The 27,608-nt window shown below is 40.2% G+C and overlaps 1 protein-coding gene across 1 annotated transcript in view; it reads left to right on the top strand.

Annotated features, from left to right (window-relative positions):
- CSMD1 (CUB and Sushi multiple domains 1) overlaps positions 1 to 27,608 on the top strand; it is a gene marked incomplete at its 3' end in the record, with an annotated part of 1,728,858 nt that overhangs the window by 1,431,700 nt on the left and 269,550 nt on the right. Inside the window, exons 22-23 of the mRNA XM_082608811.1 lie at positions 6,163 to 6,332; positions 10,630 to 10,786. Coding sequence (XP_082464937.1) covers positions 6,163 to 6,332; positions 10,630 to 10,786 — 327 coding nt within the window. The remainder of the gene's footprint in view (positions 1 to 6,162; positions 6,333 to 10,629; positions 10,787 to 27,608) is intronic.

Here is a 27,608-nt window from a genome sequence, read left to right as displayed (position 1 = left end):
CCTGGGAGATGAGGGGCATTGCAAAGCCTCGGTAGTATTTAGGGGGGTAAGTTCTTCAGCAACAGAATTGGAATCCAGATTAGCATGATGAGTAGGCAGATTGAGAGAGTATAGATTTTCATCTACTGTGTTACTATCAAATAGTAAATTAATATCCCAGTAAAATATTTATTGATATTGAATATTTATTATTGCTTACAAATAATATGGTTAGTGCTATGGATGTGGACTTCCAGCTTCCAGAGCTGTGAGAAATAATTTTTTTTTTTTTTTGCGGTACGCGGGCCTCTCACTGTTGTGGCCTCTCCCGCCGCGGAGCACAGGCTCCGGATGCGCAGGCTCAGCGGCCATGGCTCACGGGCCCAGCCACTCCGCGGCATGTGGGATCTTCCCGGACCGGGGCACGAACCCGTGTCTGTTGCATCGGCAGGCAGACTCTCAACCACTGCGCCACCAGGGAAGCCCTAAATGTTATTCTTTAAGCCTCTTGTCTGTGTTCTGTTACATCACCCAGAGCTGCTAAGACCACCTCATGGGGTGATGCTTTTGTACAGAAGAATTAACTGAAAAATCAATTGACTCCTTTCTATTTTGTTCATTTAATTTTAATAAGTTTAGTTCCATTACAAAACTCTCAATGACAATTCAATTTTAATTACAGTTTCAGGAGGTTCTTTATAAAAAAGCAAATGATTCATTTTAAGGGAAATTATATTCATTCATCTTAAAATCACTTTAAATGGATTATGGGAAGAACTGAAAATTGATCCATTTAATTGCTCTAGGAATGGAGATTTGCAATGGATGTCTGAAATCAAGTTCAAAGAATTTCTGAAATTCTGATGATTTACATTTTGTAATTTTCTGAGCACCTGCTTTTTACCATTTGTTGTATTTCACTTAGATATCTCCTGTGGGACAGTGTCTCAGGCTTTAGTGCACCTTCCTCCGTCTTCTTGACACGTTTCAATTCTTGCATTTGGAAATGTGTTGCATTCGTCTTTGTGCGCTAGTTGATTTAATTCGAAATAAATTTAAGTCATTGGCCTGCCTCAGAAACAGGATCCCAATGCAGGCATTCCTGTTCCATGGCAGGACATTTTGTGAGACATTGAATTAAGACGTTCAGAAGGTGTGTTTCCCACAACAGCCTCATGCTCCTACTCTTTTGGAGTCATGCATCCATACGTGTTCCTCGTGGATTATTTAACATCTATAAGTGTAATTAATTATCACTATTGTATTTTGACAAACATAATGTGGTTATTACCAGACCATCTGGAGTTCAGATCACAGCTCCACCAACGCCCCCCTCCATGTGATCTTGAGCAAGTTAATTATTAACCTAACACTGTCTCAGTTTCCTCATCGGTAAAATGGATTTAGTGTTGATACTGACCTCATGGAATTGTTATATTTATTCAATGATATAATAGTTATAAAAATGCACTCTGTGCAAGTGACAAATAGACCAAAAGAAAAACAGATGGCTGTACCCAGCTGGCCAAAGTGTTAGTACATTTTATAGGCTCTACAATTACTTATTTGATCTTCCAGTGTGTTCCTCTGGACTGGGAATTCTAGAATTTGTTGACATGTCCATTTTCACACTACAACACTCTTTGCGTTTTCCTTTAGAGTGTTTAGGATTCACTGTTTTCTTTTAGTGCATCTCCTCTTTTCCAAACAGATGCTTATCAGGACACCTCTGTGCTCCAAACTCTCCAGGGACCCTGGTTCAGTGACACCCATACACCCACTGCCGTCTGGTTCAGTCTCTCTTTACAGCCAGATCCCCTAAGTCCTCCCAAATGTTCCCCTGCTTTGTCACGTCTGTATGGCCACCTGAACACCCACGTGTCTCACACCTGAGACTTCACCATGTGCCATAGCTCCAGGTCCCCGACCTGCATTTCTCACCAGACCTTTGATGTTGCCAGCCTGCTATGGAACCGAGTCAGAATGAACCAAGACCCTCAAGATCAAATGGCTGATCATGTTCAGCCTGTAAAAGGTCATATTTTCTTATTGGGATTCACATAAAATCAGAAAACAACTCCAGCAACAGCCACCCGTGTTCATCGGAATAGCGTCAAACACAAATAATTGCCTAAAACCGAGGAAAGTAACAATTTTAAAAAATAAAAGGAATTACATGATGATCTACATGAAAATCTTTGAAGAATATAAAGTGATACAGATATAAATCAAACAGTAATAATGCATATTATATGGCTATATTAAATAAAACACTATAGTAAAATAGGCTTTTTAAATTGATGTACCAAGTTTGTATACTCTACAAGCAATTTCATATTCTTGGAGAAAAATTTGAATAAATACTATCTTTTAAGTCCTGTACTGTACACTCTAGAATAATGAATTCTGACCTTCCACTTTTAAATGCACGTGCCATATATGTTTAGGTTCACTCACAGGTGTATCATGAGTAAATTAATTGTTATTGCTTATTCACTTAGGAACTTTACTTGCATCTCAGGTTATGAGAACTAGTTGCCCTGACGCTAGTGGAGGTTTTATGTTCAAGAGGCGAGTATAAAGTGAGCGGAGACGTGCCGGCAAGGCGGCTGGCCCTCTTCCGCGTCTTTCTACCAGTTACAGCAACGGCCTTGCTCCTCTGCCAAGAATTACTGGTTACGACCGGCCAGTTAATCTCCCACACTCATTACTTCGATGTAGTGTAGACTTGCACTTAATCAGCACCACTTATTATATATCTGCTTTAGAAAAAAATCCCAGAATCCAAATCTTCACAAAAAGACATGTAAAATTACATCTTTAGATTTGATAAATTTTTTCTCCCCGGCTACCCAAATGCTAAAGCCTTCTTTCTAGTCCTGCCTTTTTGTTGCATTATGAGAAATAAATGGTTATGTCCTAAATGCTTATGTGAAAACAAATATAACCTCAGTTAATTGGTAACTTAACTTTTATCCTATCTGGATAAAATCCTTAAAAGTATACTCTCTTCTACAACAAAACTTTGCTCTGCTAGTTTCGTTACCAATAATTATGAATAACATTATGAACTTTTAACTATAAAGTATATCCATCATTAATTAGGAGTTTTTTAAAAGTCCGCAATTCTTTTCCTAAGCTAAGCACTTAGAGGTTATATCAAATCAATAATGAGTCTGTACTAGTGGTGTGACCTTGGGAAAAATGACTTTTGAGCTAGTCTGTGCTTCAGTTTCCTTATCTGTGAAACGGGGTTTATTACCTCATCACATAAGGTTATTGTGAGGGTTAAATGATTTAATGTAACTGAAGAACTTAGAAAAGTGTGTGACATATACCATTTACACATCAGCCTTATTGTGATAGACTGAGTCTACATTTAAAAAAGGACACTCCTGAGCCTGGAAAATTCTCTGTGTGGCAAATCTGTCAAGGAGAAGAAGGGAATAGAAACAAAGTGGTGTGAAGACCCAAAGAAAGGAATTCCAGCCATAAGAAGAACAAGAGAACACACCTGCCGGACGTAGGAGCAGAGCCTCCAGACAACAGAGAGAGAGATGTAGGCTCCCCTGCCCCAGGGAGGGTAAAGCACGTCCTTCCCAGGGTCGCAGGGCTGGAGCCCATCGGAGTGGGTCTCCTTGGCTTTGCCCTCCTCATGGGACAGCCCCCTGGAGACACACACGGACTTCTTGCAGGCAGTTTTCACAGTTACCCCAGAGTGGCAAAGCTCTCATGCCACATTTTGGGTTCAAGGTGTGTGGACTCAGCACTGTGTTGAGCTAATTACCCTGGGTGTCCTTCAACCCTCCCTCCGGCCTCTTGACCTCATTCAGTCAAGAAAGAAGACCACTCATCTCCTGATGGCCAGAGGGGGGCCCAGGGCCCTCATCAACCCTTTTACCTCCTGCCCACCTCAAAGGATGTTTGACGCAAGGCTGCCCACACTTCACAGTGGCTGTCCAGTGAACAGAGTGCACGATGGACCTCATGCAGTCATATATGCAGTGAACCGAAACCCACACAACCAGTTACAGTAGCCATAAAAAGTATCCCTTCCAAAGCATCCCTTAGACTAAAAATGGTCTAGTTGCCACTCTATCAGTATTTATTACGTCTTCCATTGCAAGAGATGTTTTTTCAGACTTACAAAGTAATAGATAAAAGGACGTAAATTTAATTTTTGAATGATTTCCTTTATTGATCACTGTCCAATTCAATTCTAAATAAAAATTCCTAGTGCTTGTGATAGTTTCCATATTCTGGTTATCAGAATTCTATGAGTTTCTTCTTTTATTCTCTTTACGTCCAATATCTTTAACGAGTTTGAACCCCTTGCTGTTTGATCCACAGAGCAGCCAAAGGGGGACCTTCTGCTTTGCTGTTCCAGTGTTCTTTTCATTTATTTTGGCTTTTATGTTAAAATCACCATTTCTTCAGGAAAGAAAAACGGTAAAAGAATATGCAACAAAGCCCATGAATGATTACCATTTCTCAAGGAGATTACTTGCCCAAAATGCTTATTGAATTTAATAGATGAAGCCATACAACGTCAGTCTCAGAATTGCTGAGAATCGCCAGATTCTTGACATGAAAGGACATCCATGTCCCAGCCTGAGCAAAAATGAAAGTCCAAACACAGCCTGAGAGACACACCACTTGCCTTTCTCACCATAAAAATGTTTCTTAAAAAGTATTAAAATTACACAAATATATGAATATATAATAATAGTAACTATAGCTATAATTTTAAAGTTATTATAAAATCCCATTGCCATGTTTTGGGGTCACCACTTCCCTGTGCTTCTTTCTCAACACTGTTTCCCCTGAAACCTTCCTTCAGGTCTTTATGGGGAAAGATCAGGGGCAGGTGAGCCAAGTTCTCCTGTTTCTCTCCCTGATTTTCTCCCCGACCCTTCTGCGTGGGGACCTCATGAGATTCAAGGGCACAAGTCATCTTGAGCTAATCCTGAATCTCCAGCTTATTCCTTCCGTCAATCAGGCCAGGGAAGGCTCGTGGTGCAGCTGATTTCAGTGATTGTCAGAGAAGACGGTTATGTCAGAGACTTGGAATTATGAAAACAGGCATGCACAGGACATCTGCCAAAGTTGTGTGATGCCTCAAGCAGCCCCCTTAGACTGAACCCTGTCCCCCTTTCTCTCACCCCCATGACATGTAGGCATTTTACTGATTGTCAGTTTCCAAGTTGATCATTATTCACACTCAGACGTACTTTGTCGAAATTTTAAAAATCACTGTGCTTTTCACATAGTGTGGCCAATAAGTTATTTCATGCAGAATCACATGGAGCACTCTTGTCACACACACACACAGACATACACACACAGATGCACACGCACATGCATACACAGATGCACACACATCATACATATGCAAACACACACATACACAGAGCAATTTTATTATTTTATGATTGTTTTGGACGAATAGAATTTTAGGAGTTAGCCTAACTCTCTCACTTTCATAGGTGAGGAAACAGGTGCTAAGAGTTTAGGTGACTTTTTCCAAGTTGGCAGAAAGTGGAAAGCTATATTTATTTTCAGTTTTACTCTGATTAAAGTTCTTTATGCAAATTTGGATGTAGAGGTGAATTGCCCTCTCCTTTCGTCAAGGGGAGAAGAACGTTATTTTCTGCTGCTGAAAGGGCTTCCGTCCCAAGACAGGCAGATGGGCTCAGTGCTGTGAGTCAGTAGCAGGGGACTCAGTGGTTTGATCCACGGTTAGAATCCCCTTTAAATGCATCCAGGTTGAGGCCACAGAATACCAGCGTGGGAAGACTGCAGGGACATAACTGTTGAGTCAGCACATTGGGATTGGCGGGGATGCTTCATGAAGCAGAGATGGGGCGCAGAGGTGACTGCCAGTGATGCAGCCGGAGTGCTCGGGCATACCAGTTTTATTCTAGAATTCTGTGTAAGTTAGGAGTAAGGTGCATTCTATTAAGAGAAATAAGAAAATCTTGAAAATGGGATGAATGGGGGTATCTTTCCTGTCCAGTGGATAAAACAGTAGAAGGAAGTCACTAATCTATAAAAATACTATGGTGCTAGCAGGTATACATTGAGAGAAAAGAGGGCTGTCATGATTTAAAAGTTTTTATTTATTAAAATCAGTAATTCCACTTTTGAATCCTCTTTCCTTTTTTAATGTCCTATTTATTTTAGCTGAATGTGGAGCAAGTGTCAGAGGAAATGAAGGAACATTACTGTCTCCAAATTTCCCATCAAATTATGATAATAACCATGAGTGTATCTATAAAATTGAAACAGAAGCTGGCAAGGGGATCCATCTCAGAGCACGAAGCTTCCAGCTGTTTGAAGGAGATATTCTAAAGGTAAAAATAATCTGTTTTAATAGGACTCCATCTTTCCTTCTCAAGGAATAAATATAATTTTGATCCATCTATATACGTAGATATATACATATATTAACGTATCTTTATATATACACATATTTTCCCAATTTGTTTATCCAGCTGGTTTGAGAAGGTGGCCTATAGTATCATGTGTATGTGGACTTTGAAATACCTAAGTCTATAATCCTGGATCTAAAATTTATTAGTTGTGTATTTTAGGGATATTATTTAACATTTTTAAGCCTTATTTTTCTTATATGTAAAAACATGCAATGGTACCTACCTTTTTGTGATGTTCTGAGGGTTGAATAATATAGATACATATTTCTAGCATTGTTCCTAGCACATACTAATAATTGTAAAAAAAACTTGCAGGATCCCCAGACCAACCCTTTCTACGGTCACTCTTGATTTGTAAATGTGATCATGACAGAGCATCCTTCAGAGCTAGAAGGATTTTGATGTGAGGGTAAACTCAAGCCCTGCTACTGTTGCTGGACCACAAAGCAGGGTTGATGTGGAGAAGCCAAGCCAGGATGAGGCAGAATCTCACTCAGCCAGTCTGAGCTGTGTTCACAGGACTCCGAGGTGTGCTAGGCGTGGGACCAGCCTGAAGGGTCAGTGCAGTAGATGACTCAAAGCATCAGAGCCTCGGGGAAGTGCTCCAGGTGGAGCACACCACTCACGTTCCAGATGGACTCCAGGGAAACAGGCAGGGGGACGGGTTCAAGGGGCACCCAGGCCTTGCCTTGAGCTCCAACTGCAAATGCCCCCAAACTTCTAAGACGTCTGAAATAGTTTCCACCTCTCCTGTGACTATTTCAGGAACCTGGGGACCTCCCTGGCTCTAGGGGCTGAGTAGTTGGCACTTGTAGCCCGAGCCTCAGGGCCTTGAAAGAGAGTGGCTTTGAGCAACAAAGACCAACACTGGCCGTCATCCAGCCCATCCATCTGCTCATTCCACTGGGAAGTAAGCGACTTGTCCAGGCCACACGGCTTGTTTATGGCAAGAGAGGGTCACATATCACCCGTTTCTAAAGTTCTAGGGTTTTTCAGTCATATGTACGTCTACATGGACACACACAATGCTCCATCTCAGACGCAGTAGATTTGACTCACTTGAAGCTGTGAGCATTAAGAAGCTATGCAAAGAGCCTGCTAAGAGGGGAAACCTAGTGCCCTCCAGGTGTGTCCTCTGCTCAGTGGATAAAGTGGGGTCGCTGGTAGGTTCCGTTATGTGCACAGGTCAACAGAAGCTTCCAGACTCAAGTGCTCATCACTTCCTCCAAGTCCACCTTTGACTATGCTTCAAGGTCATAATTTAGGAGAGAGGTTTTATTCTAGTTGTTCTTTCATTGTAATAGTCTTTCGAAAGCTCATGCTGGCAGTATGAGTCGCTGTGATTTAAGAAGTGATTTTCAGGTATGAAACTAGTACATCCTCACTGATCTGAAAAAAGGTAAATTTGCATCAAAGAACTGTTTTCTGAATTCTTTGATAACCTCAAATTTAGATGTCAGTAAGCCTTTCAGGCAAACTTTTAAGGGACAATTAACCATACTTTGGTGCAGGCGAGTGATTAGAGACACTGGATTAAATATACACTGATACATATTACTGGAATGGAAAGCAAATCATTTTCATTTGTGATTGCATGCTGTTTAAACTTGTTGATTATAACAAAAAGTCAAAAAAACATCTTGCTTACCACCTTTAATTGCAGAGAAACTGTCAGTCATCTGAAAAACCTAGATGCTGTGCAGACATACCTTTTATTGAATATGCTAATAAATATCAAAAAGTTAAAAACATTTCAAGTGGGACTACCTTGAATTTTGAGCATAAACGCTGCTTACATCGCCCCACACACGTAGTGTGATCCATTAACAAGGACCAGAGTTTATGTACACAGCCTCCCCCGCATAAACGTGATGCTTGCTTGTTTCAAGTGTAAGAGAAATACAGCTCTAAGGAGAGTGTCATGATAGGGATACGTAATGGAAAGCGAGGTTAGTTCTGGAAACAGAGCCCTCGGGTGTAGCTCCTGTAAAAGTGGGGATGATCTCCCTAGTCCTTTCAGCGTTGTCATTCCAGGATTCCTTGTGATGTTTTCTAATCTGTGCTTATCTGCTCCCTTGGCTATTCCACTCGGAGCATATGGCATTTATTATGTGCTAGGCTCCAAGGAGGGTCTGTAGTGCAAATAGTTATAGCCTTGTATTAACATATGACCCAAGGAACCTTTTCCTAATGACTGAAAGGGACACTTTGATCCCAGCTGCTTGTAGATGAGGATATACAACTAGGAGGTTTTGTGCTGAACTAAAATCGCTTGTTACTAATTTAATTGGAAGTAAACATCAAGTCTTTTGCCTTCCAATACTATCTGGGTTGTCATTTGTGATACATGAGAAGCATGAATCCAGATTTTCACCTTGCGAGAGCTGACAACATAATATCCCCACTAGTCAGTTACTTTTTCGTTCAGAGATTTCTACTGTCAAGCCCAGTGCTAACTGCTGGTGATGCAGATAAATAAGACAGAATTACTCTTCCAGAGATGCTTAATAATTCAGTGTGGCAATGGTTCATTTTTAGTGGTCTAGCTATAAGGATCTTGGAGCTAGACGCTGTCCATGTAAGCTATTAAATCTCGGAGCAGCACTCAGACAAGCTAAGACCAGTGGAGGTGACAGTGGAAGATGCTTCAGAGCTTTGAGGACCGAGCCTAAGTGTGTGTTTATTTCCTTTAATGCCCCCTCATCTCCATGGATTTCTATGAATCACAGAGAATTACATGACATGTGGAGTAACCTAAGACCTTGCTGGAGAGGCCTGGACACTTTATTTTTGAGCCAGCATGCTCTGGATTTTAAAACTCTTTATAATCTGGGTGCCAGAAACCTCACTATCAAATGAATCTATGTTAAGCCAAACAATGATTTCTCCTACACTAGCTTGTTGCTAGCTTCCATGAGAAGTTATAGGGTATTTGATTTTCCTACTCGAGCATATGCATATTTAATTAAAATGAAATCAAATAATCCATAAAATTAATTCTTCTAAGTGTGTTTTCTCCATTTAGGAGTATGTGAATTTGTGTCTCAGGCAGCATTCATGGTTTACATATGCATTAGAGAAGAGCAGGAGAAGAAAAGTAAGAATTAATCTGTGTGAGAAGGAAAAGAAGTGAGAGAAGTAGGCAGATATGGGGGAGGCTACCAGGGACTTTGATATACTTTATTTAGATAAGGTATTTTTTTATTGAAAAGAACTGGATGTTCTCCAGTATGATGTGATACATTTTCATTCTTTCTTCTAAAAAGCCCTTATCCATACCATCAGTTCCTTGCCATGAACCATTGCAGTGGTTTCAAGAGGCAAATGGATGAACCTTTCCCACGAAGGATTATAGTCTTGACCACTTAGAGGGAGTGTGAGGGGCTCAAAACTAAATTCTCTAGAACGTGAACACTGTTTGTTCTGGCATTAGGAATGTGTACTGTGGGACGCCCCCCAGTACCTATGCCTTAAAACTGTCTGACGCAGTCTCCACTGGGGTAATGTGATTGGCAACCCTGCACTCCCAGTGTGGACCTGGGAAGTCATCACTTCGTGTCCCTTACCCGTGATGTCTGCTCAGAACCAAGCCCGGTCCACTTGCCTTCCAAATGTTCGGGGTATCCACCCAGACTATACAACCACCTGGGAAAATGGAGTCAGTCCCAAAATGCTTCAGAGCAAGATGACCTCTCTCTCTAATATCGGACATAACAGGATTCCTTTGCTACAACAAATTCAAAATTAAAGTCACCGCAGGCTCAGGGGCTACAAAATGTGACAAGGTTTCAGCACCTCGACTTGTAACACATTTGGATGGAGGAGGAGACATTCACACTGAACTATGACACATCCTTCCAACCTTTGTAAGTGGATTGTGAGGGAAGGAAAAATGGTGGACCATGCAAACTGGAAATGCAAATACATGATGATTTCATTTTAAATAAACACAGAGAGAATATTCAGCTTGATGCAGATAAAATGATCTGGGCACAAATGGAATCTTTTGTCTTTAATGTTAACGGTAAAGATAAAACTTAAAGAAAAAAGGTTGTTTGCCAGTGTGTCTTCCATCCACTCAGCTTTCTATAAACTGTGTCACTTTTTAAAGTACTGTATAAAATCGTATCTTTGAACATTTGGATTTCTTGTTAGAATTGCTAACATACAAACAGAATTAAGTGATAAGGGGACTCGTGCTGTGAATTCTCCTCAGGTCTACGATGGAAGAGATAGTTCATCACGTCCGCTGGGGGCCTTCAGTAAAAATGAGCTGACGGGGCTCATCCTGAACAGCACCTCCAACCACCTGTGGCTGGAGTTCAACTCCAACGGGTCTGACACTGGCCAGGGTTTTCAGCTCACCTATACTAGTAAGTGCCATACGACTTAATCGTTTCATTTTACTTTTATTTTCTCAGGATACATCTGTTACTTTGCTGATATGATACATTTTACATACTGATTTTTTTTCCTGGCCACCCTCCTGTGTTTTGGATTGCTGTTTAATTCTTTGCACTGTTGAGCGGGCAGTAAATTTAGACACATTATCAGAAGTAAGAGTTTGAAACATATTTATTTAGAAGTATTAGTATTTTCATAACATGACTGTACCTGAAAAGAAAATATTATGACATTTAAGGGACATTAGGGTTGGGCTTCCCTGATGGCACAGTGGGTGAGAGTCCGCCTGCCGATGCAGGGGACGCGGGTTCGTGCCCCGGTCCGGGAGGATCCCACATGCCGCGGAGCGGCTAGGCCCGTGAGCCATGGCCGCTGAGCCTGTGCGTCCAGAGCCTGTGCTCCACAACGGGAGAGACCACAACAGTGAGAGGCCCGCGTACCACAAAAAAAAAAAAAAAAAAATGCTTGACTTAAAGAGATATTAGGGTTAAAATTATTGTGTGTGTGATTTAATGCACATTGGCAAAAATTCATAGACAATATATGAAAGATTTAAAATGAATGATATAATTAATAGTAATAGTCTTTGAATGCCTGCAACACATCAATACTTTTCTAATATATCTATCTATCTATACATACACATATGCGATTCCATACATTATGTAATATAGATTATGTATGTGTAAAATATAATAATTTATACATATAGATACACACATGCACACATATAGGTGTGTGTGTGTATATATACTCTATGTTGTAAGTGCTTTCTTATCACCTCATTTCCTCCTGAGAAAACTAAACACAAGTAATTGGAGTGTGTGTCCAGGACACCAGGTGTCTGAGTCAGTGGAACCAGGATTCGGTCTGTAGCTCACAGTTTTAAGCCGTGTTCTTAGTGGCCCCCCATTAATATAATTAATATAAATCAATATGGAAAATGCCTTTTTTTAAAAAAAGATGAATATGAAGAAGACAGAGGAGGGTAAAACAAAGGAGGAGAAGGAATTGTTCTTTCACAAAGAGAAGTTGGACGTGTGATAATTGTCATTTTCAACATTTTTAGTTCCAGAAAAATAAAGTAAAAAATACAGTTATTTGGTATAGGTTATTAATTAAAATTAAGTAATAAATTAGCTAAAATGCTTAAAATATACAAGACAGTCCAATCCTTCACCAACCTGATGATTAAAAATCTTTGTGATACCAAATACCATGACATAAGAAATTAAAAATTTCAGATTTTTGAGCATGAAAGTCTATTAGTGATTATCAAGACTGATTCCTTTATTTGACAGATAAGCAAATGAAGGCCTGAAAAATATAATAACTATCCCAGACATAAAGCTAACCCAGGTGCCTTAAAGGAGGATTAATTGCCTCAAATCCCCCTTGGTAGGTGAAATTACAGTTGAAGAATTATAATCCTTTTGACAAAAATAGAATTATAGTCCCATGGACAGGATGAGAAAACCCACATTTCACTTTCATGAAAATAACCATTTAAAAGGCTCCATGGATTGAAAGCATACTAATTATATCATGTGCAAAGAAATTACTGCAGTTATATTACAAAATAAATTTATAATTACAACTTTTGTTTACTAGAATTCTACTTTTCAGAATTTCATACTCAAAAAAGTTTCAGAGAGTTCTTGTCAAACCAGTTTGCTTTGATTACAGATAAAATGTAAACCGCCATGATCTCTTTTTTCTTCTACTGCGGGTTTTCCATCAAATGCTCATCAATTTTTGATTTATTACTCGGATGTGTCAACACACACCTCCCAGTTTTTATACTGGTCTTACAGCCTTAGAGGAACATGGGCACATGAGAAGGAAGATAATGTGAAAGCTCTGGGAACCTTTCTGAGTTTCCTGTGATGCACACCTGGGTCCCCCTCCCTTGTTGCTTTGGCCTATCTGACAAATCGTGCTTCCTCCAATGGCTTGTAAGCAAAGAGCTAAAACCTTGGCCCGAGAGCTGTCCTCTCTCCTCTGTGCATCTTCATGACCTTATCCTCAGGGCCGCCCAAGTGTGGAGGTTGCTAAGCTCACAGCTACTTCATAGGAAAGGTATCATGTTAGACTTCTACGTTACGTTGCAGTACTTTTTCAACCCTAGTTACCGCATCCTGTTTTCCCTCTGACGATTTCCAAGGAGAGTAATTCTTGATTTATGAGCACTCATTCCTATCCTTTCATGGTTGTGCAAAAGATACCCAGAAGCAAATTCAAGCCTGCTGGAATTTATAGTCACTTTATTTATTTATCAGTGAGATGGGGGTTACAGAACTGTTTCCAGAATTCTTACATCCCCTTTATTTTCCAAATGGCAGTGAAGAAAGTCCATATACCCTAAAAACATGTGATGGGATTGAAATTAGAGGTTGTAACTTCTTCTGTGTATCATGCCCACCTTCCCTCGTCAAGAAGAGTTGCTTTCACATATATACAATGGAATATTACTCAGCCATAAAAAGAAACAAAATTGAGTTATTTGTAGTGAGGTGGATGGACCTAGAGTCTGTCATACAGAGTGAAGTAAGTCAGAAAGAGAAAAACAAATACCATATGCTAACACATATATATGGAATCTAAAAAAAAAAAAAAAAAAAAAGTGGTCTGAAGAACCTAGGGGCAGGACAGGAATAAAGACGCAGGTGTAGAGAATGGACTTGTGGACATGGGGAGGGGTAAGGGTAAGCTTGGACAAAGTGAGAGAATGGCATGGACATATATACACTACTAAATGGAAAACAGATAGCTAGTGGGAAGCAGCTGCATAGCACAGGGAGATCAGTTCGGTGCTTTGTGACCACCTAGAGGGGTGGGATAGGGAGGGTGGGAGGGAGACGCAAGAGGGAGGGGATATGGGGATATATGTGTATGTAGAGCTGACTCACTTTGTTGTACAGCAGAAACTAACACAACACTGTAAAGCAATTATACTCCAATAAAGATGTTAAAAAAAAAAAAAAAGAATTGCTTCCATGTGCTATTCTCAGCCCCTACTAGACAGCATGTGACGGTTGTCACTGTTTCTCCATGGCACCCTCCAGACTGTGAGGACCTTTGCTGCTTCTCCTGTTTCTCTGAGTAACTTTGAGAAACCTTGAAGCTGTGGATCTGTTTATGAGCACTTTCCAATTATATGGATTTTATTTTTATAACATAGCAGCACAGACTTTCTAAAAGTAGAAGAAAGAAATGTTGGTGACGGTTTCCATTTATTTAGCTCTTAGTATAATCAATTTGATGGGAGTAACTATCTTTTCTGCCTGTTTTTCCTCTTTCCTCCACCTACAATAACACAGATGCTACCCAGGTGCAAGTCTTATTTCCAGGATTGTCCTGGAGCTGGAACACACTGCCAGATGGGAAAAGATATTTGTAATATAGCACTGATGCTGCTGGTGGCTATAATCAAACGATTATTGGCTTCACATGAAATTCTTAGGTTTAAACACTCGGTAATTAAGTTTAAGGAATCCCAAGCTCCCACAGTGTGGTTGAATACCTGAATCAAATCTTCATCTCCGAAAGATGGTTTGGAAATAGTGAATGGCTGTAAAATGTTTTCAGCCAATTATTAAAACTTAAGACTATTTGAAGGCACTTTCAACTATTTTCAGAAGATTTCGTAATTGCCTCTTGCTCGTTAATTGCATTACTGAAGGAAACATTCATATTTAAATGTTTCAAATCTGTAATTAATCTACACACAAGTGGATTAGAAAAAGTCAACAGAGTAAATATATAGCTTAATAAACATCTTGAAGTTTTTCAAATGAGTACAAATCATATTTGTATATCCTTTAATATCTAGAGCATACTACCCAATACCTTCTAATTTCACCATCTTGGCAATTCTGGGTCTCGGTAAATAGCTCCTTTTACTCTTCTTCGTAAGTTAGAAACTCAGTCTCCAAATCTGTAAGTGGTTTGCTGAGGCTTTTACCTATGGGGTGTTATAGCTGGGAGCCAATCCAGGTCTTCTAAACAAGGGCCAGAACTGTTGATGACCTTATTTTCAAATATTTTAGATGATCCCACTTTGATGAGTTCCATATTTATTGACTGATATTTATATATGTAAAGACATTGGCAAGGAAGAAAAGCCAGGCATCTTTGGGACAAGTAGGAATAAATATATTAGTAAACATTTATTAAGCAACTGCTGATTTCTGAGTAGTACGTTAGAGCAACATACAATAGGAAAAGTTTACCTCCATTGGAAAACACTGCTTTTTATTACAGATTTGTCCATTTTCATAACAGATGATAGTCTTCTGAGCCTACAATTATGTCAAGTGGAAGCATAACCCATAAGCTCTTTAGATCAGGGACAATGGGTATTCATTTTTTATTCCCCTCTGTACCTCGCACAGATGTCTGATCTAAAATATTAAAAGCTTAGATTGGATCATTGTTATTCAAGCTGTATTCCATGGAGCACTAAGATTCTGCAGAGCTGTCTCAGGCCAATAAGAGTTTCACCTTATTTAGCATAAACCTTTCTTTCTTTCTTTTTTTTTTTTTTTTTTGGTATCCCAGTGATTGTAAAGCTCTTAAATATCAGGAAAAATCATATTGACAATGGATTGCTATGTCTTCTAAATAATTCAGCAAATATTTTTACAGAAAAGTAGTTCTGGAAATTAAAAAAAAAATTACCTTTTGAATTCAGAATTCTTTAAAAAATGTATTGACCCCTTTAGAGTTCCACAGGGATGTTCCCAGAATAGTCACTCTTCAGAAACAGTTTCCCACAGGACTTTCTGGTTGTGACTCTTACTGATTTAAGTAGAGAGGAGCAAGCAAAACATCAGTCACACTTGAACAAATATTCTTGCTGTTTGGGGGTGTCGTAAAAGAACTGTATTTTAGACCACCTTCTCTGGGCCATCTTGGTGTGTCTGTTTGCTGATTGATCAATGACTGTACCGTGTATTATTTGTGTACTGAATGTTTAGCACTATATTGAAACAGAGAAGGCAGAAGCCATGGTTCCCGTTCACAGATAAATGACTTAGGATAGTCACGTGCAGCACTTGTGAAACACCGGTCCGTGGAAATGTGGCTGCAGCTTCATGTTCTCAACTATGGGATGGCTCAGCAGGGGGTGCCATAGAAATCAGTTCAGGGCCCAAACTGATATGTGTGACCGTAATGTATCCATCTCCTGATGCACTACGTTGATGCAAAGATGAAAATCTTTTGATTTTGACCCTTAATGTATTGCTGTATTTGACCCCTAATACATTTCATTTTTATATGAGTTTGCTCTTTTTCTCCAAAGAAACTGTAGCTCCTCGATGATGGTATGTGATCCTAGTACCCCAAGAGTTAGAAATATATATGACACATATTATATATATTTATTTATTTGTGATGATGGCAAATATAATTTTCCAGAGCAATGAGAGATCCTTGAAAGCTGGAATCACCCTAGAGGCCTCCAGAATTTTCTTTCCTTCCTGCTAGATGCCCTTTGACTCATCCCTTAAGATTGCAGTTAAATGCCAGTTTCTGTATAAAGGCTGTTCTGCTCCAGATTTCTGGAGCAGAATCACCTGCCTCTCCCACGCTCCCTACCCCATGCATTTTGTCTCTAATCTTTTGTTTTTACCAACAGAAGGGGTGAGGTTTTCAAGAGGAGGAATCTTAACTTGATCTTTTGTATCACCTCCATAGTCACTTAACAAATGATAATTGAGTTGACCTAGATTTGCATGGAAGGAGGCAGATTTGAGTAAAGATGCGGAGAGTAGAATATGATCTTGGAGCTCATGAGATAATGAATATGAAAGTCTGAATAGAGTGGAAGATGCATGATGAGGAGAAAAAGGAAGACAAAGGAGCTGCGGGAACCTGATTATGGAAGCCACTGAAAGCTGATCAGGGGTATTGGTCAACATTAAGGCAGAGCCATTAGTAATATTGGAGGAATGAAATTACTGCAAGTGTGGGATTGAAAGAAGAGGATGATAACGGCCCCAAACAGCTCTGTCTGTGCTCTTGCCACCCACGAGTGACCTGAGAGTAAAGGAGAAAAGCTACTTGCTGACTTTTACACATAATGGGATGGAGCAGAAATATGGACTTATTTTTACTTATAAATGGAGTGGTCAGATTGAAATACTATATGTCTTTTAAAAACAAAAAGAAAAAGGAGGGATGCCTTGGGAGGGTGGTGTGGGGTAGTCAGTAGTCACAGAAGAACAGACAGATGGACCTTAAAAATGGAAGTTCTTTGGTAACCCCTCAAGATGTATTTGGCATAGAAGACTAAGCAAGTAGATGCTGGAGTCTTATCCCCCTGGGAAACCAGTGCTGTGGTGGAAGTGGATTAATTAGGCTGCCCTCCCTTCAGGTCCATTGGCTTTATTTAACTGAAGTCCCTTGCTCTGATTCTGTGGTTATCAGGCAATATTCTCAGTGTGACTGGGGTGTCAGTGTGGCTCTCCCAGTAGGAAGACAGTGACTTATTTGTGTTGACATAGGGATTCCAGTACATGGACTGACTCCATTTATTGTTTTCAATTAGGGAATTGGAATTCTGGCGTTGTGCTTAAGTCACTAGAGTCCCCCATGAGATGAATCTCTTTTGGGTACAGAACCACGTGTCTGATCCTACAAAGTCATCCTTCAGGAGGCAGCCTGCTAGCTTTCCTGGGGTGACTTAACCCCCCTGGCTGTTGCAAGCCTCATTTTTCTGTTTCAGACTTTTATAATATAGACTGTAGAGTGGGGAACCCACGGTCAGGGACATCTCTAAAACTCTGAAGAAAAAGAAGCTTGAGGGGATAGACGAGGAAGAACGTTTCAAAGAACTACTAAGAGGCTGGAGGTGAGCATGCAGACCTGAAGGGCAGAGCCGCCACTGGTCCATACGGCCCCTTTGTGCGTATTATTGTTTACAAAGGAGGGGAAGTGCTTATCCTGGAAAGTCAGGGTCTCAGGGCACGCCCTCCGCAGCTGCACTAGGCAGCTCTGCGAACAGCAAAGCACACAGCCTGGAGTCCAGAGACCTGCCCAGCGCCTGGGCTGCATAATTTGCAGATGATGGTGTTCTGTCTGGGGACAGGAAAACTAGGACTTCGCTTTCCCCACAGCCAAATCTCTCATGGCTGGTTAATTTCCATTCTTCAGTCTCTTGAAATGGTTACCCTGCACCCAACCCTGAATTATCTAAGATAAGCACCCTAGACTAGAGAAACCTCCAAGTCCCCTACAACTGGAATCTGGGAGAAAAGAATGTGTCCATTTCCCAAGATGGCCCCTCATTTCCAGCCTCAGGGATCCCCGCCCCCCGTTCACACTGTTTTCTCCAGCTGATAAGGGGCGGAGGTGGGTGATGTGGCCCTGACTGATTCGGAACTACCCACAGCGTATTCTGGGAAGCGGAAGTAAGAGCCCAGAGCCACAGTTATGCAGCTGTCATTGCAATTTTATTAACATGCTGATAGAGTTAAAATGACACCAGCATTAAACACGCCATTATAAATGAGTGAACTACTCTGGGTAGGAATATATCCTCAAGGCCAATAATGAAATACTAAGCACTGTCACCTTCGCGCTTCAAAACAAGTCACAAATATTGCAAGCATGAAGTATGCACGGGCAGGGTGAGCCATCAATTACGGGAAAACAGAGCTGCTGATGGTAAAGAATAGAGTTAAGTCAGAAGCTGAAATTTGAAGACCTTGAAATCATGGCTTGATAACAAGAGCTAGTTATCTAGCTAGCTAATAATGGTTGACATCCTAAGTGGGTGGATGTAATTTTGGGGGTGTCCCTCCTCCTGCCCATCCCCACCCAGTTACATCAGGAGTCACCATATTTCTTTGGGGGTTTTTTCCCCAGCTTTACTGAAATATAAATGGCACATAATAAGTTTTAGGTGAGCAGCGTGTTGATCTGCTGCATGTATAAATTGTGAGATGATTACCGTAAGGTTTGTTTAATGCCACCATCGCCTCACATAATTACTTTTTTGTGTGTGTGGTGAGATCTGCCTATTTCTGATAGAGATTCTTCTGACACCTTTACCTCCCCGACTATGAAGGAGATTTAAGTGCACAATGATATGCTCATTTCATAACTGCTTTTTTTTTGACAAGTAGATTTTGGAAGTTCTGTACAAGCTAAGTGGCAGTTATAAAAGCACGTTCTCGAATCCAGGTTTATAAATAGCAAAGACATACGCAAGTTTCTCAGAAAGCCGTGGTTGTAATATGTGCAGGCATTGCTGTTTATCTAATAAAATCTACCATGTCATTCCAAGAATAGCATTTATCACATTTTCAGTCTTCATGTTCTAGAAAGTCATGTCAAAACAATGTTTGGTTCAATGAGTAGTTTTAAAACTTATTTATAGTCGTGCTGCAAATCAGGGGAAAGTATGGAATAAGGTCCAGAAAGTAACCGGCTTGCACATGAGTCCACACAACAGATTTTTATTTCACTTCAATGAAGATGAAAATTGTGGCAAACATGTCTTGCTGCTCTGGTGTCTGCTTGTGTGACACTAGAGTATTAATGTGTAATTTGTAAATAGAGGTTTATGGAGCAAGAAATTGTTCTTAAATTCAGCAGATAAAACTGCTGGGAAAATGCTATTAGTATTATTTGTTTTTCCACAGTTAACTAGTAGGTAATTTTATAAAAGTGTTATAAAATAATAGGCAGTTATTTTGTGAATAAGTCTATTCCCGGAAAAAAATGAGTTGTGTACTTCTAACTTTACTATACCTAGGTTAGATTTATTTTAGTTTGGGGGTTATCACTGGAACACTTCTCCCATGAATCAAGTACTACATAGCAACTCTCACCTGTGAAGAAAAAAAAGATAATTTTTAATAGGCTTCAAACTGATATTTTTTTTTTTTTTTTTTTTTTTTTGCGGTACGCGGGCCTCTCACTGTTGTGGCCTCTGCTGTTGCGGAGCACAGGCTCCGGATGCACAGGCTCAGCGGCCATGGCTCACGGGCCCAGCCGCGCCGCGGCATGTGGGATCTTTCCAGACCGGGGCACGAACCCGTGTCCCCTACATCTGCAGGCGGACTCTCAACCACTGCGCCACCAGGGAAGCCCCCAAACTGATATTTTTAAAAGGTGTATATATTAAGTGAAAATTAAACTGTATACTCAGAATTTATTGTGCTATGAAAAGGATGGTATAATAAAGAGAGAAAACGGTTTAAAGTCAGTGATGTGACTGGCATATGACCATATGCTTATGTGATTGCATTATTGGAAAGCTCCCCTATCAAAATATCAAGCCATCTCCATACATTTTTTTATAAGCTTACACCTTCTTGTAGGAATTCTGAAAATCGCATTTTTACTCTGCTTTTACAAGAAAAGAAAGCCTGTAGAATCATGTTGTATATAATACACTTTTCAAAATAGAATGGCTTTCAGTGGAAATATCACAGTGGAAAAGGCAGTCCAATATAGAGAGAGGCAGTCTGTTAGTCCCTACAAAGAACTCTGTATTTACTGTAAAACAAGGTGGACATTTTACAAAGAGGAAAGCATCTCAGGGAATGGCGAATAAAAAACCAGTTCCCAGTTCCCAATACAAGCATACAATTCATGGTTTGCCTTAGAAAGTTTTATTTTTATGGGTACATTTTAAGATAAACATCCAAATAAATGTGTAATTCTTGTAAAACATCATTAAGAAAATACTTGAGGCCAAACTTGATAGCATTTTTAAGAAGTGAGGCTTAGGGTTGAGTCATTGCTTTACCTGGAGACTGAAACCCCTCCTACCTGTGGCTACCCCACGGGGAGGCTGCCGTAAACACAGGACATGAATCTGCATCCATTTTTCATGGGGAGGAAAAGGCAAAATATTATTATGATTATTTAACAAAGGAAAGTGACACAGGTGATGCTTAATCGACTTACTTGGTGTCAAAAGCAAATTCGAGGTATAGATGGGCATACAGGCTGGGTTGCTTGCCTTCTAACTGGATATTTTATCATCTTGCTCCCTTCTTAGCATGTATAACATCACAAAGACTAAAATATAAGTGTTCACAGTGTTTTTTAAAAATTCCAGTGAAACCATGAGATGCTTTGCTTCTGTGTCAATGTGAGAGTTGCCTAATTGGTATCGCAGGTCACCCTGGTGACCCACGTCATGGTCCTCCAAGCCCTGTGAAAGCCCCTGCATGCTGGTGGGTCTAGGAACTGCTTCGACATAGCTTTTCATCATTTTCTATGAAGTTTAGTTTTGTGGGCTGTTTTTTTAATTTTGTAATTCATAATTCTTTATATTTTGTGACAGTTTAACAGTTGATACACACTGCTATCTATTTTCCTCTTTCAGAATTAAATATATTGTTGGTCACCAATTCTTTGAGAAAGACAAAAGGACTCAGAGAAGAGTGACATAAATGATTTAATTACAAGGATTAAACTAAAAGCATATGACTTGAGTGTGAAATAAAATGAAGGCTGACAGATGATATCACCAAATGCTATAAAATCTTAACATTTTATGGGAAGAGTGATGACAGAATTTTTTCCAGTCTTCTTTAGGGGAAATAAAAAGCAATAATTATTGTATTAGTCAAAGTCATAGATACATTGTTTTTGCAAAGAGTCATTCATGGGAAGATAGGAATCTCAGAGAGACTTTGATGTCTTGTCAGAAGGGAAGTGCTGGGTAATGGATCATGGGTCACTTTATGTCTGATTTTGATTTTTCTTACATGCATTATAGCATTCTTAATGACTCTTTAAAAGGAAAACACGCATGAAGTCTATTCAGATTCAAAATTATTATTTTCTCAACTTCATGAATTTTGACATAAGGACATTTGAATGCTATTCAGATTTCCACAGCATCATCAAATGAGAGGTCATTTTGTTGTTGTTTTTGTTTTTTACTAAGTAAACATTCCAGAAAATACTGTTATGAAATAATTATGTCTGTCAAATTCCAACACTAGGCAGTTAGCCTGGGGGATATGAAAACATATTAAGGCATCTGGAATATTCAGCTTCACATTTGCGAAGACTTGAGAGTGATACACTTAACACCATTCAGTAACAAACTCCAGGAATGTGCATGCACTGTCAAGTATTTTAACCCGATAGTGAGATGTGAGGTGAAACATATACTTTCCTGAGTCTCTGGAGACCAGGAGCATGAGTCCCAACTCTGTCACCAGCCAGCTGTTGGATTTGTCATATCACAGACCATATTTGTCTTTTGTAAATAAGTAGTTGTTTTTGGACACTCAGTTCTGAAATTCTATGAAAAAAATCAAAGGATATTTTAACTGTTGAAAGGGGTGTGAAAGTTTTCTTGTGATGATTTTAAGAACGTTTACCCTTTAATGCCCTTAACAATTGGGTAACTGAGGGCTCCAGCATGAAGTGTAAGAGGACCAGAGAGCCACGCCAACATTCCTGGACCCGGTGACTGTTGTTTAATGAGCCGGAGCAATGGGGAAGGGGGGATTTCATAGTAGGAGAGAGGCGGACGGACTTTATTTATGGATAATGGGACTTTGACATCACTTGATATTTGGTGTTAGGGTTTTAATCTTGCTACAATATATAACACTGATTGTAGATGCAAGTGAAGTTAGAATTTACTTATTGGACATTGTGTGATCTAATTCTGATGTAATGACTGTAAGAACAAGGTGGTAAAGGTAAAAATATAAATGACAGATGTTTTTTAAAACCCTCAGTTTCCAGGACTCAGTGATGAAGTGGATTGTAAATGAGATGAAGAAAGGCATGAGGATGGCTCTGAGGGTTGAGTTTGAACAGATGAGGGAGGTTTCAGTGCTCTTGCGATCAGTAATAAAAATAGTTCGGGACTTAGCTGGAAATTCTAGCATTTCCTAAGAGAGGGTAATGATGTATAATGAGAACTGATGGGATTCCCTCTTTGGAAAAAACGTTTATGGAGAAATGTGTCTGTCTACCCTCCATTCTAAGTTTGTTCAGTAATGCTGAATACATTCTGAAATTTTCCTAACTGCATATTTTTTATCGAAAGCTATTTTAAAATCCTCCCAAATTTTGTAAAAATCAGAAAAGTATTAAAGTTCGAAAGGCATGCATTTATATTCATGATTTTGAAAGCCAGTTCACCGATTTTTTTATATGTGGACAAGCAGTGAATTTTGTATTTTCATAACACTTGGAAATCATTAGAAGCCTAATGGTTTATTTGAATCAAAGTCACTTACTAACAAATTAGAATTAAAATAAGCATCAATGGATCATAGTAAATAAATATATTCACTGCTTCTATTTTAACTTGTGTGCTTACTTAGGTGATGCAGTAAACAGAATTCACTAATCTATCCCTGTCTTCAAGGAGGTGAGTTTTTAGATGGAAAAATGAACTATATGCACAAGAAAACATTGAAGACTAAAAAACTTGCAGCACACCAGTCATCAGAAATTCTGTGGTAGGATTCATAGCAAATGCAGGGAGGATGAAGAGCGCTCAGGAGGAATAGCTAGAAGCCCCAGCAGGAAGGCTCTGAACTTGACCCTGGAGGATGAGCATGGTTTGGAGGATGCACAGTACTTGGGCACAGTTGGGCAGTCAGCCTGCATGCTGAGGCAGTGGTGGGTGACAGGACGTGACAAGATCGTAACTAGATGGGTATTTCCTGGGTCCTGTAGGCGATCCCGTCAGGAAGTCTCTTAGAAGGCCAGGTCGACCCTCAGCAGGAGGTGAGGAAGATGTGCACCAGCAGGTGAGGGTCAGGAGGGAGGTTTTTTGCAAGACATGGGAGAGTGGTTTGGGAGCAGTGGAAAGATGGAGTCAGAGATTATCTCCAGGAGTGGGGAGTGTGAGCATCTTTGAGAAGAGTGAGGAGGTAAGAAAGTGATGCCGATTGGGAAGACAGTGCATCCATGGGCTTTGTGGGGCTCACAGAATCATCTGGCTGCACACTTGGCTTTCTTATGCGTCTGGACTTTGCTCCTGAACTCTCTGTGATGCTTAGCGCAGGTGAAGCTTCACAGCCCCTGTGGTGAAGTCCCAGGGAGCCCGTTCTGTCTCAGCCGGGCTTGGGGCTGCCCCGGAGCTAATTTAGGTAGCTCGTGTTACTAGTGTCCCAGGAGAGAGCTGGGTGAATGCACGGGCTGGCAATGACAAGTCACAGTTAGGCTGATGGACGGCAGTCACTCACACAGACAGTCCTTGAAAGAATGAGCTGTAGAAAACGAGGAACTGCATTCTTACCTCCTTCTGCTGTGATGGGCCAGCAGTTGTCTTGTTGTGGCTGTCACATATTAGGAATTGATGTCCTCACCGCATTGCTTGAGGTAGAACATTCTGGCATGTGGTTTGACAATTACATTGTATTTGTTGTAGAATAATAAAAGTAACAATGTGAATAATAACAGCAGCAATAAATCCAAGTATTATTGGTAATCCTTTATATTTATAGAGTGTACTTATGAAGGGCTCAAAGTGTTTTCATAAATCTTTTACTTTTTCTTATAAAAATCTCCACAATATGGGGGCAGAAAGAAAGAAGCATCACTCTGTATAGTGAGCACTTGGAAACTGAAAAGGACAGGCTAAGGCACGTGATCTGAGGATGGACTGAGTCTAGGACGGTATTTTGCAAGTATTTCCCCTGATCCTCCATCCTTTCCAACTGGTCCTCACGCCCCGGGCCCCTGGCCATCTGATTACGACGTTCTCAGCCTCTCTCCAGCGGGGATCCTTTCATTCATCACTCACTCACCTTCTTCCCCTTGGGGTCTTTAGACATCAGCCAGTAGGGGTGACTTTGCCTTCCTCCCAGACTTTTTTTTTGTGCCATGAGTAGAAACACAAACTAAAGAGAGGAAAGAACAGTCCTTGGGGGATCAGGACTCTTGTCAAGTGCTGCCTCCAGTATAATCTCTTGGGGATTAGCGTGAGGTTCATTTGGTGTGGGTAAACTTGACATGTTTCTTGATCCAATGTGGAAAGTTTTCTGCGGAAAATAAAATGTAACAGTTATTTTATAAGTGAAGAAAAATGAAGCCCCCCATGGGACATTTCAAAATGATTTTCATTCCTTTTTCGGCTAAATCAAGTGACCCTTCCTTAGCGGATGAGAAGAGACTAGGTACCTCGTCTTCTATAGTTTGTCAGGAAGTGTCTTAGTTCCCCCGTTCCTGTCTCAGTGAGAACGGCTGGAGGACCCTGGGGTGGGCACATCCGGTGCTGGGGGGAGTTCCTCCTGAAACGGAGACTGAGTAGTGGGAGAGGGAGGGACCGCTTCAAAAGCGGCAGAGGGAACACCCTCTGTAGCGGGAATCGTCATCTTGATTCTGTGCTTATTCAACTGCTTGACGTGTGTGCTTGACTTTCTCTGTGCTGCCACCATTTATTTCGGCTGTGACAAACTCTCCAGTCTGTCTTGCTTAGGATCTTGTGATTTTCTAAGATTATTTCCAGGATTAAGAGAGAGAGCGTAGATGAAAGTGCCTGACACACCGAGTGGTGCAGAGAGCAGGTGTTCTGTACGTGCTGCTTCCCTCCCCTTCAGGTTCACGTCCATCTTCATGGAGACAGACATCTAAAGTCAGGGCCCAGTCCGTTCATTTGGTTCCTAAGCAAATAGTAGACGCTGAGGTCCATGGGCGAAAATAGTAAATGAGCATCAGCTTGTATTTCTCTATTAAAGTAAAAAAAGGTATGATGTCCATCTGGATATTGCCATATAAAAACAAATAAATGCAAACATAGATAACATGGAGTTTGAGACACTGGACATTAAAATTATATGTTATACTACTAGTAAACGACTGTTTTAAAAATAACTTATTGATGTGTTCCTAATTTTCCTCCTCCAATTTTCCCACTGTTTCATTTAATGGATTTAGTTTTTCCTAAGCAATATGGAGAAAAATCTGAAAGTTCTTCTATGGGTAAAATAATAATATAAATCAATTTGACAGGAATGCTCAAGTTTCTTTTAAAAAAATCATCATTGAAAGCGTCTTATTGTTAAAAATATGCAAATATATTACAATATATTTCAATTATGGTATTTATGATAGATACACATAGAAGTTTCTCATTTCCCACCTTGTTCTAGTTATTGGCTCTACTTATATTGATATTTAATTTCATAAGCTATCAAAACCTATATTCAATCTGGTTTTAATTTCTACCCTGTTTTGCTCTCAAGTTATATCAAATTATATAATTATATATTGTAAAGGATTTCAGTTCTTCTTAACTTTGCATTTGGCCCTGAAGATCCTCAGGGCTATAAACTAAAATTTAAAGAATCAACAATAGTTAATCAAATGCTTAAAATAGTTAAGGTACTTTAAGCAATTTGTGATTTTCAAAGTTTAGAATAAAAACATGTTGAGTTTTATTTTTTAGACATATTATCCCCGGACAAAAACAAACAAAGAACACAGACCTTTAAAGAGAAGTTACTTTTTAAATTCTGCTGCAAAAAAGAAAAATGAAAAACTACCACTCTGTCTTGCAATATGTTCCGACAATAATTGAATTACATTCTTTGTAATTAACTGTGATGTACAGTTGGCCAAACTCATTTCATTGTACTTCAGGGTGTCCCTTTATGTAAATGGATGTCTGTATGCATATCTGTTCGTTTTTGTCAGTAAAACTGAAAGAAGTGTCCACCTTTGAGCGTGACATATTGTTTGTGGTCACCCGGTGTCCCTTGGAGAGTACAGGTGGCTCATTTAGAAGCAGCCATATGTTATGTGGGTGGCTGCCTGTGAATGGGCTGCCCTGTACTGGCATCCTGCTTTCACAGAAACCTCAGGAAGCACGGGAAACTCCAGCTCCGTGAGCAGTTCCGCACCTGAAACGTCGATGTTTGTCCATTCCGTTCTCCTTAAGCACTTGTTGGTGTGAGAGTATCGCTGCCGATGGAGCTCTGAGCCCTGAGGGCCAGGCTCTGCCTGCACATGCAACCACAGTGCAGTGTCATGTGAGACGTAGCACATAGTAAGTGCTTAACAAGCGTGTGTTCAATTAATGACTGGGTGTCCCTTTAAGATGTATGATATTAACTGTTGTTTTTCTTCCTGTACAGATTGTGAGCTCCTGGTGGGGCAGGACTGAGATTAATTAACTTTTTATCTTCAGCACCTAGTAGAATGCATGACACACAGTAGGCACTTTATACATGCATGTCAACTAGGTGATTTATTTATTTATAATTTTTTTAATATAAATTTATTTTATTATTTATTTTTGGCTTCACTGGGTCTTCGTTGCTGCGCATGGCTTTCTCTAGTTGCGGCGAGCGGGGTCTACTCTTTGTTTCGGTGTGCGGGCTTCTCTTGTTGCAGTGGCGTCTCTTGTTGCGGAGGCTTCTCTTGTCGCGGAGCACGGGCTCTAGGCACGCGGGCTTCAGTAGTTGTGGCTCGCGGGCTCTAGAGCACAGGCTCAGTAGTTGTGGCACACGGGCTTAGTTGCTCCGTGGCATGTGGAATCTTCCTGGACCAGGGCTCGAACCTGGGTCCTCTGCATTGGCAGGCGGATTCCTAACCACTGTGCCACCAGGGAAGTCCTAGGTGATTTAATTAATGAATTAAGGTTGTAGGTCAGAAGATGCTCCAGATTTATGTTCCTAACTATATTAGTGAAATTATCTCATTTTTTTCACTTTATGCCTATTAACGTAGTGGGTTAAAAATTACATTGAGAAATTATACTCTCCAACACATTTTACCCATAAAATAGTAATATTACTAGACTAAGCTACTGTTTACAATTTACTACCTTCATCACCAGGTAGAAAT

Source organism: Mesoplodon mirus (genome assembly GCF_964341445.2).
Source record: "Mesoplodon mirus genome assembly, chromosome: 20".
Taxonomy (NCBI): Eukaryota; Metazoa; Chordata; class Mammalia; order Artiodactyla; family Ziphiidae; genus Mesoplodon; species Mesoplodon mirus.
The sequence above is the reverse complement of the archived record's forward strand: the minus strand, read 5'-3'. Positions and strand labels throughout refer to the sequence as shown.